This window comes from Furipterus horrens, unplaced genomic scaffold (assembly GCF_987537825.1).
Source record: "Furipterus horrens unplaced genomic scaffold, mFurHor1.1.pri manual_scaffold_17, whole genome shotgun sequence".
Classification (NCBI taxonomy): domain Eukaryota; kingdom Metazoa; phylum Chordata; class Mammalia; order Chiroptera; family Furipteridae; genus Furipterus; species Furipterus horrens.
This window is the reverse complement of record NW_028327187.1, coordinates 118249374-118273177: the sequence shown is the minus strand read 5'-3', so window position 1 is coordinate 118273177 and position 23804 is coordinate 118249374. Positions and strand designations below refer to the sequence as shown.

General features: G+C 60.6%; 1 protein-coding gene across 1 annotated transcript; it reads right to left on the bottom strand.

The window, feature by feature from the left end:
• Nucleotides 1-460: 460 nt before the first annotated feature.
• On the bottom strand, nt 461-20238 carry MXRA5 (matrix remodeling associated 5). The gene is given in 7 exon segments (XM_090265071.1): nt 461-2614; nt 5319-6219; nt 8951-10409; nt 10411-13793; nt 16088-16478; nt 17334-17463; nt 20047-20238. Coding segments are annotated over 7 exon segments (8361 nt in total). The 5' UTR covers nt 20235-20238; the 3' UTR covers nt 461-705.
• Nucleotides 20239-23804: the final 3566 nt, after the last annotated feature.

The window sequence follows — 23804 nt, the reverse complement described above, 5'->3', positions numbered from 1 at the left end:
GCCTGCCCTACAGTATCCAAGTCTTGTAAAGACCAATAATTTATCATTTTTAATGAGACAGAAAGCGTTTCTTTCTGTGCTCACCGTCTAATGAGAAAGAAATATATATATCTATCTTTATTTATTTACTTATATAAAATGTGAGGTCCAGGGAGAGAGAGAGAGAGAGAGAGAGTTCTTTCCTAGAAAATGGGAGCTGTGTGGTAGAAAACGTGTACCTTAAAATGTTAAAAAAAAATTTGGATCTCTCTGGTTCGAAGCCCTTCTTGGTCAAACCAGAGTGTGGGAGGGACAGAGGGCGGAGAAATGGAAAAAAAAAAAAAAAGGGGGTACTGATTCTAGAATGTTCTAGCGTCACACGGAAGCAGGCTAACTAGGGGAGATAATAGAGCGCTCTGCGTCAGTGTCTGCCCCTCGGAAACGCGGCCGACCCTGTGCCCAGGGGTCGGAGCGGGTCGGCAACCCAGAACGCGCCCTGTTCCACCCGGGTCCTGTAAACGCAAAAGGAAAGCCGTCGGAGGGGGGACCCCTGCCCTCTCCTGCCTGCGTGGCTTCCTTTGGCCAAAGAGCGCAGGTCCAAGGCAACAGGGACCCCAAACCCAGCCCGGGGCGAGGGGCTCCCCTCCGGAGGCTTTCCCGACAAACGAGGCTTTGTTCTGCGCTGCTGAGCCATGCCCGGGGCGGCCGCGCTCTCGGGCGCGGGTCTCAGTACACGTGGATGTACGTGGTCTTGGAATCGCTGCCCAGGATGTTCGTGGCCGTGCACTTGTAGAAGCCGGCGTCCCTCTGCGTGGCCTGCTGGATGGTCAGCGAGCCCTGCGGATGCAGGAACCTGTTTCCGAGCACGCGGGCCTGCGCCCCGGCCGTCAGGCGCGACTTGTCCGGCAGCTCCCAGGTGATCTCGGCTTTGGGGATGCCCACGGCCATGCAGGTCACCTTCACGGTGCTCCGGGGCCGCGTGTAGATGACCGGCGTGGGCTCGCTCGTGATCCTGGGAGGGTAGGCGATGACGATGACGGGGAAGCTCACGACGGACGGGCCGTGGTCCGTGTCCGCCTGGCACACGTAGGTGCCCCGGTCGAAGACGGACGCCTCGCGCACGGTCAGGGTGCCGTTCTCCCACACGGAGAAGCGTCCCCGGGTCTGCGGCCCCTGCAGAGCCACGCCGCTGGGCAGCGTCCACGAGACGCGCGCCTGCCGGCCGTCGGGGGGCACGCAGCGCAGGCGCAGGGTCTCCCCGTTGACGATGCTGACCAGGTTGTGGTAGCGCTTGTCCGGGGCGGGTTTCAGCCCCACCTTCAGGGCCACCAGGCGCTCCGCGTGGCCGGCGGCGCTCCGGGCCACGCAGCGGTACGCGCCGGCGTCCCCGGGAGCGAGCGCGCTGATGTGCAGCATGCCGTCACGCTTGTGGAAGAAGCGCAGCAGCCGCTGCCCGCTCTGCAGCTCCGTCCCGTTGGGGAGCAGCCACGCGAGGCTGGGCGGCGGGGTCCCCGCGGCCGAGCAGTTGAGGCTGATGGTGTGGCCGGCCGCGGCGGTGATCTTCTCGGTGACCGGGTCGTGGAAGACGGGCTTCTGCATGCGCTCCAGCACGGTGAGCTGCACGCTCAGCCGCGCCTCCCCGCCTTCGTTGCGGCCGATGCAGGTGAGCTGCACCGAGTCGCTCTTCCTGAGGCTCCTGATGTCCAGCGTGCCGTTGCGATGGATCGTGACCCGGTTCCCGTAGTACGGGGCCGGCAGGACCACGCCTTCCGGGAAAGCCCACAGCACTTTTGGGGCGGGGACGCCCTCTGCTTGGCAGTGGATGAGTTTCCGGCTGCCCGCCGCCGCGACCTCGCGCACCGCGGTGATGGCGTCGGGGTTCCCGTTGATCCGAGGCGCCCGCACGTCCACCTGGACCCAGACGGTCTTCCTGTCCTCGCCGGCGCTGTTGCGCGCCACGCAGGTGTAGTTGCCGCCGTCGGCGCGCTGCGCTTTCTGAATCAGGAGGGTGCCGTCCTCGTAGACCTGGTACTTCTCGGAGGACGCGGGGATGAGCCTGTTGGCAGGGGACAGCCACGTCACCCTGGGCGCGGGCTCCCCTTTCGCTTCGCAGGCCACGGCGACCACATCCCCGTAGGGCACGTGCACCGCCGAGTACGTCTTGTTCCGGATGGCGGGCGGCTCGGCCACCACCTTCACGCGCACCGTCATCTCGTCCTTCCCGACCTGGTTCTCGGCGACGCACGTGTAGTCGCCTTCCTCGCGCGGGCCCACCTCGTTGAAGAAGAGGGTGCCGTTGTTGAAAATGACGTAGCGCTTGGGACGCCCGCCGGCGTCGTCCGACTGCATGAGGGAGTTGACCAGGCTCCCGTCCGGGAGGCTCCAGGAGATCTCGGGGTTGGGGAGCCCGGAGGCGACGCAGTCCACCTTGAGGTCCCCCCCGTAGAAGACGCGGTGGGCGTTCCCCTCCTTGTGCTCGATCTTGGCGGGCTGCATGACCACGTTCACCTTCAGCACCACAAAGTCGTCCCCGACCTTATTCCGGGCCACGCACAGGTAGTCGCCCGCGTCCTTGTCCGTGACGGACTTCACGACCAGGGTCCCGTTCTCAAACACCTTGACTCTGGTGTCAAAGCTGGCGGAGAGAGAGAGAGAGAGAAGAAGACGTCAGAATCCCAGACACTCCCTCTGGGCTGCAGGTGCCTGGAATGACGCCCACCGCGCGGGTCTGAGAAGGATCCCCCCGCGTCCCCAGCACAACAAAAAAAGCATCACATGGTCTTTGCAGCCTGGAGAGGACCGAGTCCTGATACAGAATGACTTACTTACGGCAAACGAGAACTCCACTTGAGTCTGACCTTGGGGACCGTTAAGAAAGAATGTGAAACACAGTCCGAGGCTTCAGCCACGTTTGCGTGAGAGCGTTTGCCGGGGTGCCCGGGAAGACTGTCTTTGAATGATCAAATCAGGTGGCATGCATGTGAGTTCATCTCATAAAGAGGTGAAGGTCTCGGTGGAAAAAAAAGGCTCCGACCCTGTGTTGACTCTGGACGATTTTTAAAAATGAGACTGCATGCCATTCCAAGATGCCCCCCCTACCACGGCAAGACGACCACGCTCCAGGTGACATAATTGGGGTTCCTCCCAGGGGGGTCCCTCTAAGATGGCATGCCTGAGGACGGTCCCTAGCGGTGCAGTCTTGTTCCCTGCAAGCTGAGACCAGAACGGAGTGGCTCTCACCAGCTAAGAAGCGGGTTGTTCTCTTCCCATGAAATGAATAAAGGTTAAACCTAGCTCTGGCTGGGAAGCTCCGTAGGTTAGAGCATCCCCCCAATAAGCCAACGTGGGTGGTGCGATTCCCGGTCAGGGCACACACGGGAACCCACCAAATTAGGCGTCCATCAGCGGAGCAGCCAATCGGTGTTTCGGTCTCTCCCTATCAGCAATTAAAAAAAAACTGAAGTCGCCCCCAAGCTCACACACCTCCGGGGGCTGTCTAATTACATTTAACGAGGAAGGTACAGGGCAGAACGGAGCGGTCACGGCGCTGCAGAGACGCTGGTCTGTGATCGATAGGGAGGTATGTTACTAGTATGCTTCACATTTGTCCGGGATGGTATTCTTTGCCACTGAATGCGGCCCCAGTCGTGCCAGAGTCACCTGGACACATGTTTCTCCATGGAAACACATCCCCTTGCTGGAAGGCTTTCTGGGGAAAACGGGGGGCATCGCCTTCCAAATGGATTATGTGAGGTTCGCGAGGCCTTGCCCAGGTTTCGAATGCGCAGCTATGGAAGGAGAAAGAACCTTCCTTTCCCCCTTCCCTGCATCGGCAGGGCCCACGAGACACAGCTGTGCATGCTTGCCTGCTCCCCTCCTGGGGAGGAGCCCATGTGGGCACATGCTCCTGTGCGGTCTCCCGGGCCGGGGCTGCTGAGGACGCACTGCAAGCCGCCGAGGCTCCCTGGATTCACTTTGCAACACAGTCTCTTTCCTCTGCAGCTTCAAATGCTGATTATAATAGAGACGTTGGTTCTCTTGGGGTTCGGGCTAAGTGGCTCTGTGGGGTGGGGTGTCCCCTGCACTGCAAGGTATTAATCGGTGTCTCTGGCCTGCACCCATGAGGTGGGAACAGCTCCCATCCCCAGCTGTGCAAGAACAACTGTATTGGTGGGAGCCCCCTGGGAGCAAATCCACGCACTTAGAACCACTGCCCTAGGCAGAAAGATGATAGATAAGTAGGTAGATACATAGATGATCAATAGATAGGTTGATAGGGAGATAGATGGGTAGGTGAATAGACAAATGATGGACAGGCAATGGGTAGACAGACCTACGACAGGTGATAGCTAACAGTGAGATGATAGATACATAAACAGATGATAAATGATTATTACAGAGAGATATACAGGGAGCTGACACCTAACAGAGAGAGGAAAGAGAGGGGAGAACAGAAATAGATGAATAAATGATAAATATACGGTAGAGAGGCTCTAGACATAGAGGAGGTAGACAAAGAGGTAGATGGATGATGGCTACCTCTGGAGACTCTGATGCTAAGAAAGGGACCGTGGACGTCACCAATGATTCTCTGCTGTGGGGCCTGTTCTGGTCTCCACCCCCCAGATACCACGAGCGCCCGCCCTCCCTTCCCCGAGGGCCATCAACCCCAAACACCTGTAGACGTTGGCCCACGTCCGCTAGGGGCAAGATCCCGCCCTCTGCTCTAGATCCACGGACCTGGGCACGGAAGTCCATGGCATAGAAGCTGGCTTCCTTCCTGCATGAAACTCCCTTTCAGAGTTCCACCTGGGCCATCCAGGTGCGGTATCTTTAGGGGCAGAAGGGGTTGAGAAGTAGAGACGGGCCGTGACAGATGGGAACAGCGCGGGGAACAGAGAGGAATAAAGAACTGTTCGGGGTGCCAGATGGGCACTATGACTTGATAACTCACATACATGACCAAGCGCTATGCTGTGCGCCTGACATGGATAGAATACTGTATATCAACTGTACCTTTAGAAATTAAAGACAAAGCCAAGCCACAGAGGCTACAGAAATGTCTGGCCTTAAACAGTCTGTTTTACTTCCTTTGTCCTGAAAGCCACGAGAAACAACATCGGACGTTTTTGTGTGTCGTAGACATTCCATCTTCAAAGAGGTCGCTTTAGCTCATCTGACCGTAAAAATAGAGTGAAAACCGGAATCATTCAAACAAAACACTATTGGGGTCGTTTGGAGCAGCCCCTGGGGTCTGCATCCCGGACAAGAACCCTCCGCGGAGAGGTGCCCCAGGCTGAGGGAGGGGAGGCGCGCGCAGAGCGCAGGGGCGCACGTACCTGAAAAACGCGTCCATCATGCGCTTGGACGGCAGCCTCCAGAGGATGCGCGGCCAGGGGTCCCCGGAGGCGGAGCAGTCCAGCCGGAGGGTCCCGCCGTACTGCACGTTGGTCTTCCGCGGGGAGGAGCCGGTGATGCGCGCGTTGGCCGCCGCGCGCCGCACGGTGAGCCGCACGGTCCTGCGCGCCGTGCCGACCGCATTGGCGGCCACGCACTCGTAGCGGCCGCTGTCCTTGGGCGCCAGGTTGCGGATGTAGAGGGTGCCGTTGGGGAAGACGAACAGGTTCCCGTTGATGAACTGCGAAGGGCGGATCTGCGTGCCGTCCCACAGCACCCAGCGCACGCTGGGCAGGGGCGCAGCCTTGGCGGTGCAGTGGATGTGGACGCTGAGCCCCGGGGGCAGCGAGATGTTCTCCAGCTTCTCCTGCTGGATGACGGGCGGCAGGGCCGCCACGTGCAGGCGGATGGCCAGGCTGTCGGCGCCGGCCGTATTGCTGGCCACGCACTTGTACACGCCCCTGTCCGCGAAGGACGCGTCTTTGATGGACAGGGTGCGGTTCTCGTGCAGCGTGACCCTGCCTTCCGCGGGGGACACGGTCTGCCACACCCTCCTGTCGGGGAAGATCCAGGAGATCTGGGGCGGCGGGGTCCCCTTGGCCAGACACTCCATGGCAATGGTGTCGCCCAGGTAGACGGTGACGTCCTGGTAGTGCGAGGCCAGGATCTGGGGCTGCTGCACCGTGACGGACAGCAGGACGTGCGCGCGGTCCGCTCCGTGCAGGTTCTTGGCGGTGCACACGTAGTGGCCGCGGTCCTGCGCCTGCGCCTGGCGGATGACCAAGGTGCCGTTCTTCAGCACTTGGAACCGGTGGACTCTGGTGTTGGACGTCAGGAGAGCGCCTGGGGGTCAAAAACAGGGAACGGTCGGGTTCTAGAGAAACACACCTTCCAGGAAAGGCCGCACGAGGGTCCCCTCTTTGTGTCCGAAACAGAAGAAACAAAGACCCGCCCCCACGCTGGTAGCTCCGCCCCCACCCCCGCCTGGCCAGGCTCGGTGACCCTTTGTTCTGTCTGGCTGAGCTGACCATGACGTCATGGTTGCAGGTGGCAGCTCACAACCTTCGAGGGGACCCGTCTTCCTCTTTCTTCCCACTCTCTCTAGTCCCCACGGTTTACCAACTAGGGACACCCCCATGTGGGTCGCACCCCACCGGCCTCGTGAAGCCAGCCGGGGCTTTGCCCGTGCGATCTGCTTTGCGAATGGCTTCTCATGGAGACCACACCACGGTCTTTTGTGAATGTTCCACTGTCTCTCTCTTCGCTTCCCCACTGACCCCGGCGCCGCCCCGTGGGACCCTCTGGGTCGGGGCTTGTCCCCAACTCTGGGAACGATGGAGAACCAGCGTTCTTCTCCACGGAAGTCAACCCTGACCTCTCGGCCTCGTCATACCTGAATAACAATAATAAACCCCACGTTCAAACACTGGAAAGCCGTGATGCTTAAGTCACCTTGGCTGGGGTCCTGGATCCTGGTTAACACGATGGGGTCATTTTTTGTTTTCCTAGTGACATTCTTCATGGCCTCTTGCTTTAATAACTCTCTCTAAGACCAGAGTCCCACCTTTAGAGGAGGACTTGCAATCCTGGAAGCTCCCATCCCTGAGTTGGACTCCTGTCCTTGGCCAAGGTAACGCATGCATCTCCTGAATGGTCAGATTGTCCCCGGTCCCCACAGGCTGGCCCCTCCAGGGGACACGCCTGGAACAACTACTGGGGTCTGCCTACCACAGCTGCAAAGACCGCATGCGGCTCTCGCTCCAGAGCTAAGCTGGCAGCCAGCTCCGTCGGCCCCGCCGTACCCCGACTACGGGGTGCCTGGCTGTAGCATCACCTGCCTGCCTTCCAGGGGATGCAGCAGAGAAATCAGCCTGCTTGCTGTCTGAGTGGCTCTGAGTGACAGGTGGCTGTAGGCACCGGAAGGTCCCTGCGACGTCCCCTTCCAGAGGATCCCGCCTCCCACTCATGCGTGTTACGGTGCAGACCGAGAAGAAAGCGTGACCCTTCTGTGTGGTGTGCCGCAGGGGGGAGATGCTGATGCCCGAGGCACGTAGCAGTTGGTCTCCACAAAGGGGCTACTTTGGTGGCTCCAGCAGGAAAGAGAGGCACCCTGATGACAGACGCCAGCACCCAGGGAGGGCAGGAGGGCTCACGGAGGAGGGGCTTCCTGAGAACTGGAGCCAGCTAACGACAAGCAGCCGGCCAGAGGAGGGGATTCCTGGAGACGGGAAGCATGCGCGTGAGTCTCTACGGAGGGGGTCCGGGCCAGGGATGCTCAGAAGTGGGACCGCGCACAGAAGCCCCTCAGGATTGATGGCATCGCCCTGGGAAGGAAGGTGTCTGCCTTCAAGGCACGGCCCCCTTAGAATGACATGTCCGTGGGGTTCCGCTGTCCTAATGCAAGCAAACGTGCTTAGGAAATCACGCGGAGATCTACGGCACCCGATGCCAACAAGATGGACGAAGTGGATGTCCCTGACGCTGTGAGCACGTGACTTTGGGCGTGCTGGCAACTTCGCGGAGACAGCAGTCACAGATGCCATGGCTGTGCAACCAGAAGGGAGGGGGGAAGCCAGCTCTCCAATCAGGCTCCAGGCACGGAGGCCACAGCCATGCCACGAGAAGGCGGGAAGGTCACAGCCGCGTCACGAGAGAAGGAACGAAGACGGGGAAGAGGGATGGCCTCCCGGGAGGTGGTAGCTTCTCCTATTTTACCTCCTTCTATCAGCTGGGAATCGTTTCTGCATTTAGGCAAAGCAGACGTCACGTCTATGGCGCAAAGGGCTCTCCGTGCCGATGCGGTTACCCAGGGTCGACCATCATGATGCGCAGACTTGCCCGTCAGCCCCGAAACTCAAATACGGAAGCCCTGACCCCCAGGGTGTCAGGATAGGACCGTGTTTGGGGATGTGGCTTCTAGAGAGATGACTGAGTACAATGAGGTCACCAGGGGGGGCTGATCCCACAGGACAGGGGGTCCTTCTAAGAACAGGAGGTAGGGACACAGATACACACGCAGAGGGATGACCGTGTGGGGACAGCGGGGAGACGGCCGCCCACACGCCCAGGAGAGAGGCCTCGGGAGCAGCCAGCCCTGCCCACCCCTGGGTCCCAGCCTCCAGCCTCCAGAACCCTGAGAAATACATGTCTGTAGCGAAAGCCGCCCCGTCTACGGCATTTGTTATGGCCACCGTAGCCAGCAAAGCCAACCGTACATCTAGATTCCGATCAAAGCAACGCCGGGTGATCTCCGAACAAGGTGCCTTTACCTCTACAAGCCGTGGAAGGGACGAGGGGAGTCCACGCCCCTCCTCCCCACCCTGCATGGGAGGTAGAACACTCTTGAAATATTCCTAAACGGGCATATCCCCGATCCAGAGACACTATCCCATGTTTCTCTGGCTCCATGGAAATCTCCCACGCGCACTAGCTCTGCGCTGCCTGTCCCCGTAAAGGGATCTGCTTGTAGCTGGGTCCCCTCGTATCCGACCAGCCCTGACTTCTCTCCCCCGAGGTCACACACAGAAGGGACCCCCCTCCCGCACCGGTCCCCGTTAAAACCGACACGTCCTACCTGTAGAAACCTTGGCCCAGGTCACAAAAGGCGTGGGTGTCCCCGTCGCCTCGCACGGTAGCATGACATCCGTGTCTGCGGTGACGGACACCGTCGGGGGGGATTTGGTGATAATCTGGGGCTTGTCCCCAAGCGTCCAGAATTTGGGGGCTGGGGGCCCTCCGGCAGAGAAGAGCTTGGCGCCACCCTGATGGAAGCTTCTGGAGGGGTGGCCTGCAGAGGTCACGAAGGGGACGGAGCTCCGGGTGGGGTGGGCCACAGGGACATTCTGGACGTGTGTGAAGGGCAGGGGAGTGGCCCGGGGACGGGGAAACAGTGGAGGTGCCGGGGGACCGAAGTCCAGGTGGGCGCTGCTCTGGGAATGGATCCTACTGTAGGGCCCTGGGTTGATCTTTGTGTCTCTCATCCACGGGGCTGGAGAGCTGGGTGCTGGGGGCTTTGGGGTCACCGTCAGCTGCGGAAAGGGGAAGGTCCTGTTGACAAAGAAAGGGAACCCTCCGTGGGGATAATGGGGCGCTCTGGCGTCTGGAAGCCTGCCGACGGGGTCTCTGAGGTCGGGGAGGATGTTATTCCCGAAGCCTCTGGAGCTGCCGCCGAATCGGTCGGGCAGCTGGTTAGGTTTGGAGCTGGGCCACGGGTCCCCGGCCGTCGTGGGCCGTGACCGGGGAAGAGCCGCAGCGCGGTTCTTCTCTGGCCAAACCCCCGGAGGGTACGCGGTGACTCCCGGCGTGTGGGTGACGTGCCGGGGGGGTTGCCAAGTTCCAAGGTATCTGAAGGGACTTGGTGTGGCCCTAGGAGGGGGTCTCTTCGTCCCCCTTGGGGACGCGGGTGTCGGTGGATAGAACAGGCGGACTCTCCCGTCCTGGGGGTGGGCCCCTGGGCCGCGTGGAAGGGCGTTGGCGGTCCTATCGTCAAGTGCCTTGTTTCCGAGCCACTGCGTTGCAGTTAATGGAAAGCCATCCTGTCCGGGGGACCCGGTGGAAAAGCCCCCGGTTCTCCATGGAGGCTCTGCGTCCTCGCTTTTCCCCGGGGGCGTCTGGGTGTCGGGGACGTCCCCATCACGCAAGGAAACACCGTCCTGGGAGTCTGTCGATGTGGGAGATGCCATCGCAGGGGCCTGTGTGGGCTTCGGGGTGGCTTGCGCCACAGACGCACGCGTCGTGGGCGGGAAGGGGGACGCTGGACCCTCCCCGGGGGCGGGAGGGGGCACCTGGTTTTCGGGTCTAGTTTCCGAAGGAGCCTGAGCGGCCGCAGTTTCATCAGCACCCTGGCCCCTCGTGGTGGCGTCTGCCTGACCCGGAGACGACCCCACTTCGGTGCTCGAGAAAGCCGTTGGCGGAGTAACTCCTTCCCGTAGAAATAACGTAGAGGAGGCGGCCGGCGGGGCCGCCTCCGAGGGAACAGCATGGTCCCCTGACGCCTTCAACACGGATGACGCCTCTGTAAGGTTTTCCGACGCGGGTGGTAGCGGGGGCGTCTGTCTGTGGCCTCCCCGGCGTGGCTGCCCTGGGAAGAGTCCAGTCTGCAGGTCCGGGGGAGACAGAAGGAGGGGGTTCTTCCTTAAACTGCCCCCCAGGGAAGACCTCGGGGCCGGAAGGCGATGCGGCACGAATGCCGGACTCCCGGGTGACCGAGCGGAGCATTTGATCGCCATCAGTGACACTGTGGTTCTCCATTTCTTTTTCACTGGATACAGGCGTCTGCGTGGCTGGAACGGCCTCTTGGAGCGTAAGACGAGGTGCAGGGAGTTTGGGGGTGTTTGTCATAGACTCCGTCACTCTGCTTATCTCCTGGGAGCCCCCCGTTCTCAGGGAAATGACTGTAGACACGGGGAACGTTTCTGGACGGGGGGTCATGGCATCTTTAGGCTCCTGTTCTGAGGAAGGACAGGGCGCTGGCGCAGACACCATAGAGGTCACCGGAGACACGTTCTGCCGATGCTTCTGCGGCTTCTTCCCGTGTTTCCTTCGCGGGGTCCCCTTGGTGACGTGCTCTGCCTGCTTCTCCGTGGCCGCCGCTTCTGAGATGCCGGCTGTGGTCTGCACCCACGATGTCGGAGACGGCCGAGCATCCGCCCGTTTGGGGGTCTGCCCTTTGGGCGCGCGGGTCGGTGGCATCACGAAAGCCTCCGCGGGGGCAGACGCCGTGGCTGGGGTCTGTTTCTGCCGGTGTCGGAACTTGTGGGGCCGGACCCTCCGCCTCCCGCTGGGTCTTTTCCGAGAAGGCTTGGCGGTGAGCGGGGAGGGTCCGGTGGCCTCCCGGGCTGGCGTCGCCGCTGCTACCGTGGTGACATCCTTGCCGAGCAGAGAACTGGGTGTGAAACTCTGCACGGGGGTGACGCTGCTCTTTCCTCCCAGCGTGGAGTCAGGCGACGTGGGGGGCTCCGTGCCCGGACCCCGCCTCTCAGGCCCCCTGGAGCGCGCCGGGTCTCTCTCCAGCAGCGAATTCTTCCTCGGGCCCTTTTCCCTCCGGGGGTCCCCGTGTGTGCTGCGCCGCGGGGGGACTGTTTCTTCTGGTTGACGTCCTGGCGCTGGGACGTCTGCTTCCCCTGACGGGACACGTCCAGACGTTGGGGACTCGACCCCCGACAAGGTGGGGGTGACAGGCGCGGGTCTGGAATCCTGCTCTGTCTCCCCATCTGCCTCCGGTTCCGGGCCAATGGCTGGCTCAGGCTCCGATTCACCTAACGCACCCAGAGAAGGCGCCCCCACGTGGGGCGTAGGCTGGGGCCCCGGTCCCACGGTGACTGCAGACCGGTCTTCCGGGGCGATGTTTTCAGCGGTAGACTCTTCGTAGATGGTACCCCGGGTCTGTGGGGGAGCAGAAGATGGATAAGGCCCGTTGGATATGGGGGCGGCCCCATCCGTCGTAGCTGGGTCCTCTGTCTTCTCAGAAAACTCATCCTCGGTGAATTCTTCCAGGTCCGGGCTTGTCGCTTTGGCCTCAGCCAGGAAGACCCCCGCCCGGCCCCATGCGGGCCCCCCGCGGCGTGAGGAAACGGTACCGGCAACCTGCTCTTCCTCCCCGAATAAAGACGCGTCTGCCGAGGACTCTTCGGGGCCGGCTGCGGTCTGCGCCGGTGACATCGAGGGAGGGGCGGCCGCCGGCAACACGTCTGTGACTTCTAGGCTCCGCGACGGCGGGGTCGTGCTCCTCGGGGCCTCGGGCCCCTCGGTGGCCTTAGGGACGTTTCTCCCGCGAACCCTGGCCAAGATGTCTGCCCAGCGCTCGGGATGGATCTGCTTGTTGGCCACGTTCACCCGCCGTCGGGACTCAAACGCGCGGCGACCCTCGGCGACGGTGCTTTCCGGTTCCTTCTCGGCGGGCTTCCAGGGCTTCAGTTTTCTGCGCCCCGTCTTGCCCTTCGCGCCCTCCTTGGCTCGGAGGAACACCTCCTGGTCCTTCGGATGCAGGAGTCTCCTGGAAGGGGCCTCGTCGCCCGTGCCTGAGCCCCCTTCATCCTCCACCACGTCCGCCCGGAGCCTGGGAAGGGTCTTCCCCGCTGGGCGCCTGCCTCGTTTGGACGCCTTGCCAGAGCCTTTCTTCGTCACCGTGACCCCCACCGTGAGCTGATCGGCCCCTTGCTGGTTGACAGCCACACACGTGTAGTAACCGCCGTCCGTGGCCTGGACCTCGGGGATGGACAGCGTGCCGTTGGGCAGCACGTAGGCTTGGGACGCGTTCGCCCCGTGACGGACCATCCTTTTGTTCGGAAGCACCCAGCTCACCTGGGCTTCGGGTACGGCCAGTGCGTTGCAAGGCAGCATCAGCGCGTCCCCCGAGTTCTTCTGAAGGGTCACGGTGTGTCCCCCCGAGGGCTGAGCACTGGGAGGCACCACGAGCAGCCGGTGGAACACGCGGTCCGTGTCGTCCCTCACCCGCGCCACGCACTGGTACAAGCCGGAGTCCGCCTGCTCGGCCGCTTGGATCCTCAGCCGCCCGCCGGCGAGGATGGAGACCCTGCCGTCCCGGTCCTCCCCGGGCCCTCGGAGCACGGAGCCGTCGGGGAGCACCCAGAAGATGGACGGGCTCTCCGACGCCTTCACGTCGCAGCTCAGCTGACAGGACGTCCCTTCCAAGACGGCCTGGGCTCCCTGCCCGGCTCCCCCGGGCTCGATCATGACCCAGCCCCGGCTCGGAGGCCGCCCCGCGTCCTGGCGGGACAGCGCTGCGGAGAAGCGCGCGGAGTAGGTCAGCAGCACCTTTCTGGCCGTGCTCTGCCGGCGGTTGAGCTGCAGGTCCACGGACGGCTGCAGGACCCACGCGGGGTGCGCGGCCAGGTGGGCCCGGACCCCCGTGTAGTACAGGGCGTGGCTGTCGGCGTCCTGCCGGTAGCGGGCGCTGCCCCGGGCGTCTCCGGGGACCGCAGGGTCACGGTGCAGGGTCACGGGGACCTCGCTGTAATAGGCGATCAGCTTCCACAGCTTCTCGTAGTTGTCCCGTGTCATCGGGCACTCGAAGTCCAGGGCGACGGTGGCCTCGATGTGAATCTCCGCGGCCTCCGTGTGGTTCAGGCGGAGCCGGGAGACGTCCTTGGGCTTCCTGATGTCACAGCGCAGGCTCACGGTGTTCCCGTGCTCGTCGGTCATGTTCAGAGAGACGTTCCACGGCGGGGACTGGAGGCCGTCGAGGGACAGCGGGCCGTCGCCCTCCTCGTCCTGCTCCGGCTCCTCCTCGCCACTGCCGGTCCCGCTGGGCCGCAGCGGGGACGCGATGGCGGGCTTCACGCAGGCCACGTCCTGCAGCGTGTGCAGCTCCTGGTTCTGCCGCGTCGGGGGGCTGGAGCACGCGGCGCAGAGCTGACCCCCTTCGTAGGCTTTGTCCTTCTTGCATTTCAGGACCCCTGGGGCGGAGAAGGAGAGAGACACGGGACACGTGAGGGCGGCCCACGCGGGCCACGGGACAAAGGTTCCGAACCGCGGGCAGTTCCGTGACCACGGACACCCCCGTCCCTCGGCCTCTGCGGCTCCCCTTCTGACCTGACGTCCGTTCCGCGCTGCGCGTGGGAACTACGCAGGCTTTTATCACGACGTGACTATGCATCGTATTTTGACAAAAAAAAAAAATTGATGTTCTGATTTTAATTCTCTTATATCTTTTCCCCAAAGACCTTTTTTTCATTGCTTTTAGCAGGAAAGGCAGAGAGAGGTACAGAGAGGGAGAGAAGGAAGAGGTGACCTCCGTGTGAGAGAGGAACATGGGTTGGTTTTCTCCCGTAGATGCCCCAGCCGGGGATTGAACCTGCGACCTTCTGGTGCCCGAGATGATGCTCCAACCAACCCAGTCGCTGGCCAAAGCAGGATGGCTTTATACCTGTCCTGCTGGCTCCTGCCCACCCCGTTCCAGCAGCCAGACCACCGTCACGGACACCGTGATGTATTGTAAACCTTCTCGGCGGTCCCACGGTCGCGATTTTCTCCTCCCTGACTCCAGCTGGCTACGTGCCTTTCAGAGCAAACACCTCAAAATGCAAACGTGGCCATTTTCTGAATCTCAACACGCACACTCCATACACACAAAGACACCCGTGCAGACACGAAGACACACCCGGGTCCCCCCAGGACGGCCCAGGTGGCTCTCTGCCGTCTTCCCCGGCATGGCGCTTCTGCCGGGAAATGGTGGGCCGGGTGCATTCCCAGCGCACTGCTCTGTGCCCCCATGTGAGGGGCGGGTCCCACGCATGAAGTGCACGTGGAGGTGACGTGTGTCTTTTGTAGTTACAAGTACTAAGAAGCAGGTCTGCCTCTGTCTTTCCACTGCCATTGTCTGATGAAGCAAAGCTAATGCCAAAGGCGAGGTGGGCCCCACCATTCGGGGCTCCTTGCTCCACCCACGGGAGAAGGCCACCTGCAGCCGGAAGCCGTCACCAGAAATCGAGACGTCGGCTGGGGGCGCTGGAGCCCCTGGGGGGCCCAGGCTGAGGGCCGTGTTGGGAACAGAGGACAGCCAGAGCTCCCACAGACGGGTGCTTCCATCCGAGACCCGGGTGGGGAGGAGACGCCGGACCCTTGAAGGTCCCGCAGAAAAGCGTCTTGGCCGGGGGTGGAGGCAGCACAGGGACACGGAGCCGGAAACCGGTTTGCAGGGATAGGAACGGGGTCATTAAGGGACATGGTGAGACCTGGATGCGGCAGGAGGGGGACAGTCAGTGGAACTGACTTGGGGGACGTTCAGGGGTGGGTGGTTTATCCTAAAAGCAACAGGAAAGCCGTAGCGGGTTGGAGCGGGCTGGTGGCGTGACCGGGCTCTCGGTCTAAAAGCTGGTGGGATAACGGGGGGGTTGAAAAATGGACCAGCCAGGGTGTGGGGAGGACCCACTAGCATGCCCGCTGCCCTCCCAGAGAGACAAAGGAGCTCGGGCCACAGGTCACGGGCTGGGCGCCGGGAGCCCCGGGCTGCGGGGAAGCCAGTGGCATCTGAGGACCTGACTGTGGAGGAGCGCTGGGATGGGCGTGAAGAACGGGACCGGGACACGTCCCCAGGAGGGATGCAAATCTGCCTTCTGAGGACGTGCCCTGGGGGCTGCAGGTGTTTGTTGTGGGGACCAATACAGAGCCCCTCCCTCTCCCACCCACCAGGCAGTGATGCCAGAGGGGTCCCATCGTTGCTGCCTTCTCTGGGCCCCCCTGGAATTCCTCCTCCCCGGACGCGATGCCCCAAGACCCCACCGCTGCCTGCAGCCACGCGGGACCGAACACGCCCCGTATCCAGGTGTGAGCCCATCGTCACTGATGCGGGGAGCCTGCCCTTGGCCTTGGCTGTGTAGCTCAGTGGGTGGGAGCGTCCTCCCGTGCACAGAAAGCTTGTGGGTCGGCCCCCCAGTCGGGGTGCGTACGGGAGGCCACCCAGCCATGTCGCTCTCTCACATCTGTCTCTCTCTCTCTCCCCCTCTCCCTTCCTGTCTCTCTAAGATCAATAAACACGTCCCCGAGTGAGGCCGACGGAACAAATAAATAAGCGATCCTGACATTGTTTTCCAAGGGATAAGGATGTGGCTGGAGGAGGGCGTGGAGGTGTCCCGGCAGGGACCTTGTCGCCCCTCCCAGGCTCCGTTTCCTGCCTTCCTGACATGGCGAGGGGATGTCATCGCCTCCGAGACAACTGCGGGGACACACGCGGCCCGCGGCCGCCGCTCACCTTTGGACTTGGCCTCCCAGTCCGGAAACCAGCGCAGCGCACAGTCGCAGGACCAGGGGTTCCCCTGCAGGTAGAGGTTCTCCAGCAGCGGCAGCCCCTGCAGCATCCCGTCAGGCAGGCCCCGCAGCCTGTTCTCCGCCAGGTACAGGTGCCGGACGCCGGAGAGGCGGAAGTAGTCCAGGAAGGAGAAGGTGGAGAAGGTGCCCGGGTGCAGCTGCCGCAGCAGGTTGCCCTCCAGGTGCAGCAGGCGCAGGGCCGTCAGGCCGTGGAAGGCCTGCGGGTGGATGAAGGCGATCTCGTTGTGGTCCACGTGCAGGCGCACGAGGCTCCGCAGCCCCTGCAGCGTCCGCGCGGAGATCACCTGCAGCCTGTTGTAGCTGAGCTTCAACACCTGCAGAGACGGGCGCGGGGACAGCACCGGGTGAGACCCAGGGGTGGCCCCGAAAGCCACCGCCGGGGACAGCACACGGAACCCCGCGCGGCAGAGGACGGCGGGACGCGTGTCTTTCTCTACGTATTTATTCTGAATGAATACACGGGGACCGTTGTATCCGTTCCAGCTGCACAGCCTACGGAGTTGGCATGTGTAGGACGTACAGGGACGCCCCTGGGTATTTCCAGTGCCTACCTGGCCCCGCACCTGGGCGTTCCAATATTATCGACTGTCTTCCCTGCGCTGGGCTTTATATCCCGTGGCTACTCTGTACCTCCCGATCGGTGCTTGTCAATCTCCCCAGACAGCCATCCATCTCTTCTCCGTGTCTGTGAGTCTGTGTCTGTTTCATTCATTGATTTTTTTTTTTTTTTAGAGTTCACAGATACGTGAAATCATATGACGTGTGTGTTTCTCTGTCTGACTTATGTTCCCTGGGCATCATTCCCTCTGGGCACATCCCTGTCGTCCTTAATGGTCACATGTTCTTTTTCATGGCTGAGTAATATTCCACCATGGGTCTGCACTGTGTCTTCTATATGCACTCGTCTCTCAGGGGGCACCCAGGTGGCATGTACATCCTGGCTATTGTCAATGCTGCCGCGAGGGACACACCGTCTTCCCAAACGGAGTCAGAGAAGAAACAGGGCATCTGAACAGACGCATAACTATGCTAAAGAAACCCCGTCCGCAGCCCTCTTTTTAGGGAACACGAGCTGTTTTATAAGTGACCAGGGGGCATGGTGGTGTTTTCATGGTCACGGGGGTGCCCAGGAGCCGCGATGAGGGGTGTCTGTCACGGCCCGGTCGTACCTGGAGGGAGCTGAGGTCTCGGAAGGCACCGTCGGGAATACTCGGGATGTTGTTGCCATGAAGCATCAGCAGGTCCAACCTGGCTAGTCCCGCAAACGAGGTTTCGGACAGAGCCTGAATACTGTTAAACCTGAAGAAGCAAGCGGGGCAAATAAGCCGCGGAGACCACGCGGCATCCCGCGTGCAGACGATCCCGAGCTGACAAGGAACAACTCAGCGAAAAAACAACCACCATGGATTCTGACGTTTCCCGGATGCTGCTCCCAAAGCACGCGCCTGCTCCGGGTCCCGGTGCGTTTGTGGGGTCACGGGCACACGGGGGGAGCCTTTGCTGGGAACTGTGTTAGCGTGGGCTCCTGTGGTCCGAGGCTATTGAGGGAGAGGCTCAGGGGTTCGGCTTTGAAAGGAGCCAGTGGCAAAGGCCCCTCATGGGAAGCCCCACTGCTCAGCAGCAACCCCAAGAAAAGACACGGGGTCCCCCAAGAAGAGAAAAGGAAAGGCAGCATTGGAAGTAGACTTGCATGTAGTTACGGGGTGTTCTGAGCTAAGGGACAACCCCCGCCCCCCCAGAAAGGAAACCTTATTCTTTGTGGCCATGTGGATGGCCCTGGAGGGTCTTGGGCTCAGTGACGTGAGTCCATCAGAGGCAGACAAAGACCGTAGGATGTCACTCCTCTGTGGGGCCTAATGAGCCGGCTGAACTAAGGGACAAAACAGAAGCAGAGGGATGGGCCCCCGGACAGACGGACAGTGTCAGAGGGGAGGGGGCCCCTGGGTGAGACGAGGGAAGGCAGCAGGAGCCGCAGAACACGTGGGCCTGACCCACGGACATGGACGACCATGTGGGGACGGACACAGGGAAGGGGCGGGGCTTGGAGGTGTGTCAACGTGGGAAACGGGGACCTCTGTATCAGTGTCAACGACCCACATAAGGTTTACAAAGAAACCCCAAAAGTAAATGACCAACGGAAAACACTCACAGCCAAACACGGACGCCCCCATTTCTCAAGGCCAACCTGCCACTTCTGAGAGAGACAGAGAGAGAGAGAGAGAGAGCATGCATGCAAGAGAGCACTGTAGGTATTTCGGAAATTCTAGAACGATGTCACCCACATCAGCGCTTGAATCGACGGGTAACTACGTGGAGGTCTATAAATCAGACAGCAAGGGGATGTTTTTATTTTCTTTGCTCAAAAGTGTTTGGAACGTATTTTTTTGGAACACCTTCGGGGCTATTCAAACAGGAGACAGCAAATCCCTCCCTCCACGCTGCCTGGAGATTCTGAGAACTTCTGCGTGGGGACCAGCTATGTCTTTAGGGCTCTGCCAAGAACCCCGCATTCCTTGAGAGTTTTCTGTTCTTTCCAGAACTGCGGAAAGGCAAATAAGCCAGACGCAAGTCGTGTCTGTATCGAACACTCTTCTTATTTCTCCGCCAACAAAATCCATGACAACAGCCTCCTTATCTATTTGCAGATGAGTTTTTCAAAACCTGTGCTGTGAGATTACACACATCATGTCAACACGGGACACACCGGTTCGTGTTCCACGTTAAGGCAGATGGGCATAATACATCCCATTTCTGTGCAGGGGAGCTATTCCTTAGTTATATTCTTTTATGTTTAATGTTACGCAAAAGCATCTCAAAAGATAATATGCTAAAAATGGGTCCCCATACACTGTATGATTGTAAAAAGGAAACTGGTTTAGATATTAATATTCCTTCTTCTGGCAAAGTCAAATGATTCTCCCCCGGGAGCTATCCTTCTTCTGGCTGGATTTTCAGGTTCTCACATAATCATGTTTCCCAAGATTTTATTGAGGTACAGTTTAGTGACCTGTTGCCTTGGATTAAGGGAGTTTCTGTCTTTTTGTATTAACTTCCCATGGTTTTATTCTATTTCTGGACTTTAAAGTAAAAAACAAACAAACCAACAGGAAGATTAAAGAAAATTCTGGACAATGCTAGAAATTCTGTGTTCATGGATTCCACTTTGACTTCTTCATTTTGGTAAAATGTCTCAACGGCGGACGTTCCTCAAACCCTGGATTATGTTCCTTGCTTTCTAGGTGATCAACAATAATAGGTCTAAATGACTGTTTACAATGAAGTGATTGTTTATAGGTACCCGTAAGTCATAGCATTGAACGTTTACGTATATAATGCACCTAACACTTAGGTGTATAACACATAATTTTAAAACATAAAGATTCTATCTGGAACGCACCATTAAAATATCTCTTACACAGACTGATAGTTCCCATAGGCGAGATCTTAAAGAATTCTTTTATCTCCTGAAAGACACACTTGCGTCCTGCAGGGACGTTACAGAATGTCAGAGATATTTCACTTAGTGCGTCTATCGCTCTTTAAAAGTTTCTGAGGTCTACGTAACTCCTATTCTTATTAGTGTGTGTCCCGTGCCGTGACAGGGACAACCTATTAAGAAGCGGTTGTCCAGGGAAATGTCTCTCCGGTTGACGCGGGTCATGATGCTTTGCTGTGACCCTGTGACAGTTGAGGAGAGCTGATGGCTCATTCAGAGAATCGCACTGCGTTCAGTGGATTTAATAGGCGTAAGGAAGCCCATCCTTTTAGAAAGAGCGACCCGTAGATGCACAGACACGAGCAGAGACGCGCATCCATACAGGCAACGCCCAAGAAACACGCGGGCCGAGAGGCGCAGAAGCTCAGGGAGAAAGCGGTACCCACCCCAGGTTGATTCTTTCCACGTGCGGAGGGATCCCGGCGGGCACGGAGGCCAGGGAGCGGAACGTGCAGTGCACCTCGCTGGGGACGTAGCAGGCGCACGGGTGCGGACAGGCGCGCGCGGCCGGAGGGCGCGCCCAGGCCAGGATCAGCACCACGGAGAGAGCTCGCCAGGGCGCTCGCGGTGGCATCCTGTCGGGGTGCGTGGTCCCTGGAAACCTGCGGGGGTGGGGCAACCACAAAAGCACAGGCTTCAGCAAAAGGGTTGTTCGCGTGGGGGTATCACGGCTCCCGGCTTCTCGAGACTGGCCCTGAGAGGGTTTCCCGACGCTTACACTTTGGTACCGCGATTTGGAAATGTCACTGCGTCGTGAGCGAGGGTATGGGAGGGGGAGGGAGGGAGAGAGAAAGGGAGGGGGGGGAGAGAGAGAGAGAGAGAGAGAGAGAGAGAGAGAGGATTCTGCGTCTGCCTTCAGTGTTCATCCTGCGCCTTCCCTACTGTGTGTATTTAAATAAAACCTGCCCACAAGGTCATGATCATCAGGAGGATTTCCTTCTCTTCATGACAGCCGTCAAACTTTGAGTTCTCTCTCCTTAAAGGACTTCAACGGGCGTTCACGAAAGAACGGAAATTCAGTCCTTTCTTGGTGGGTGGGTGAGGATCCTTTATTCTTATTTCTGAGAAGAGCCAAAGGGCGCAGCATCTTTTTTTTGAAAGGGGAACTTTGGGGAAACGTCTGTAAAATCTGCCATTACATAAAGAGGAAAAAAATGCCTGGTGAAATATATCCAGGCCAACACCAACAGCAAGGCGAGAGGAGAGACGCCAAAGGTGGGGGGGATGGGGGAGAGGGGAGAGAGGAGAGAGGAGAGGGGAGAGGGGAGAGGAGAGGATTTCCGCGGCACGACACATGGCATCAGCTACCTTCTTTGCAACGCCAGTGAGTCAGTTTTCATCCCGTCACGCGTCTGTCATCTCTCCAATAAAGTTTATAGGAAAACGGGAATCCACACGGGACGTACAAGGTACAAGAGAAGAACGCGCCTCTCCATTCGCCCGAGCTCTGGGCAAGCGCTCCCTGCCGAGAACGCGCTCGGCCCGGCTCGGACAGGGTGGAGACGCCCAGACCCCGTCGGTCCGTCCGTCGCTTTGGCAGCCTTGGCGCCCCTGCTCGCCGCGCCGAAAGGGCCGACGGCGCAGGCAGCTGTGCAGAAAACCAGTCCAGGCTCCACCTCTGCGCTCTGGAACCCAACGCTCAGCTCTGCGGAGCCGAGTTTCCTGACTGGCCGGAGCCCAGGCCGCCCCGCCCCCGCCTGCGCGCTCGCCTTGGGCTCTGGGCGCGCGCCAAGGGCATCCCGGCTCGCGCGCTGGGTCCGCAGGCGGACCTGGCCTCGGCGTCCCACTGCCTTCCTCCCAGGCCGTCCCCGGGGACCCAGAGCTCGCGCCGCCCGGGGACCCTCGTCGCGGGACCGAGAGGGAAAGCGCTCGGAGCCTGCAAGGCCTCCGGGTGCGCGCTCCCAAACCTCGGAAAGCTGTGCTCGGGGCGCGAGGCGCCTTTCTCTGCACACGCCCGGAGCGAGCACCCTGGAGCGGCCAGGCGCGCAGCCCTGAGCCCCTGGCCGGCTTCCAGAGCCCTCTGCGATGCGCCCCGCCGGCGGCGCGGAGAAATAGGAGCTTCCGGGAACGTGGCTCCGGTTTCCCCTCGAGTCCCCTGGGAGCCAGACCCTAAAAACCGCCTCTCCCAGATGATGACTTCTGCAGCTTCCGCGTGGCTCAGCCCACGGCGGGCCTCGGGCCTCCCCGTTTCCAGGGAAAGAAGGAGGAGGAGGAGACTCTGAGCGCCAGGAGAGCCAGAGGAATTGGGGAGGAGACCCTGTCGCTGAGCTTCCCTCACCAACGCAGGGGCGCAATCGGTATCCCTAGGGGATCCCGTGGAGTGGCTCCGTGGAAACCAGGGATGGAGGGGTTAGGGGTCTCTAGGGGGAGGGAGGGAAGGAAGGAAGGAGCGAAGGAGGAAGAAGGGTCGGATTTCATCAGACCTAGTCAATCCACCCTTCTGCCAGATTCCATCAGCTTCTGTCCTGGATGGCCTCTGGCCCCTAGTCCCTTAAAAGAGCGCCAGGAACAGTCGAACGTGCCTCTTTGCCTTCACGCCCCTCCTCCCGTAGCCCTTCCTTTGGCTCACCCCAATTCTCTGGGCCCCTTGCAGAAAGACAGTGTCCCTCCATCGGGGGTCCAGGTTGCTCTCCGACCTCACCTGTTCTTCGAAGGCCGCGACACTCGACCGCGGTGCGCCCTGGGCGTGCACCGGGCCAGAGCGCGCCGCCGGGCGTCCGCCGGAGCCATGCCCTTCCCGGGGCCGGGGGCGAGGTGATACTGCTTCCCAGCGCGGCACGGCGAGCCGCCGTCCTTTTATTCCCGTCGCCGAGAGTCTTCTGGAGTCCACGCCTCGGCCCACCCCCACCCTGCCCCACCCCGGGGAGACGGGCGCGGGCCTGAGCCAAGGGACCCTGGCCGCGCCGCTCTGCGCTCAGCCCTCCTCTCGCCTCTTCATCGCGCCTGGTCCTGGGTGGGCACGCCTCTCTCACTCCCGCTGGAAGAAGGGCAGGCGCCCAACGCGCACGGCTTTGGGAAGGGCTATTCTTGCACCGAGAAAAATTCCTGGGACCCGAGCGGAGGGGGGGGCAGCAGGGAGCGCCGAGAGCCGCCGCTGGCGTTGCACCCTGAGCGCTCTTCCCCGCAGCGCTGGAGAGGGTTACTTTCCTTTCGGGGAAGAGGGAAGGAGCAGGGTTTGCACCCCTCCCGGAGGAAAGAAGTTGCCTCTGGCAGCGCCTCGGAACCCGTGTGCAGGCGGGAGCCGGCTGCGCCCCGCCAGCCAGCGTCCCCCGAGCTGAGCTGCAGGCCGGGCTGCAACGTGAGACCCACGCCACGCCCTCCCGCCTTTCCTGTGGCTCCTGGCTGCCTGCTTCCCTCCGGCTGCCAGAGTCCTCCTGCCAAAAAGGTGGAACTTCTTTCCTCAGCACGGAGAGCCCGCGGGGGTGGGGGACGGGTGGGGGATAGGTGGGGGGCAGGGCCAGCCCTGGGAGCTTTGGGGAGCCTGGTGGTATGAACTGGGGGAAGCGGGGGAGGACGTGCGGAGAGGACGAGTCAGGGAGGCTGGGGAGGGTGGGGGCGCAGAAGGGGCGGGAAGAGGAGAAGGTCGCCTGGCTTCTAGGGGGGAAGGACATCGGAAGAAGGTGGGAAGGGGTCAGGTGGGGACCGTCCACAGCCACTGTGGAGAGGAACAACGGGGGCGTGCACGCAGCTCCACCCGGGAAAGGAACGCTTGTGCGCCATGGCGAAAACTCCGCCAGGGGCCTTGAGACGTGGCCCAAAATGGGCCACGGAATGAGTTCTTTCGAAGGCACGAAGCACCAACAGCCTTTGCCGCTCCTACCAAGGGTCCAGGAATTCCTCACTGCCTCCCACCCCCCCACCCTCCAGGTGAGGTCTGCAGAGCCCACCAGCAAACAGGGGTTGGTTCCTCAATGAATCCATTCACCTCTACAGCTTTATTTTTCGGCAATCGGTGTTGGCCTAGTTCCAGAAAGTAGTTTTCGGTGGTCTCTTCCTCGGGACGCCCCAAACCCATTGAGTCATTTCTTAAAAAGCTGTCCCCAGAATACGTATTTATCCCTGTACAGGACACTGACACGTGTGTACTCAGGGAAACTGGGGAGTCAAGTCGATCCCTGCCGTGTGCCTGTGCTTCATTGAGGTC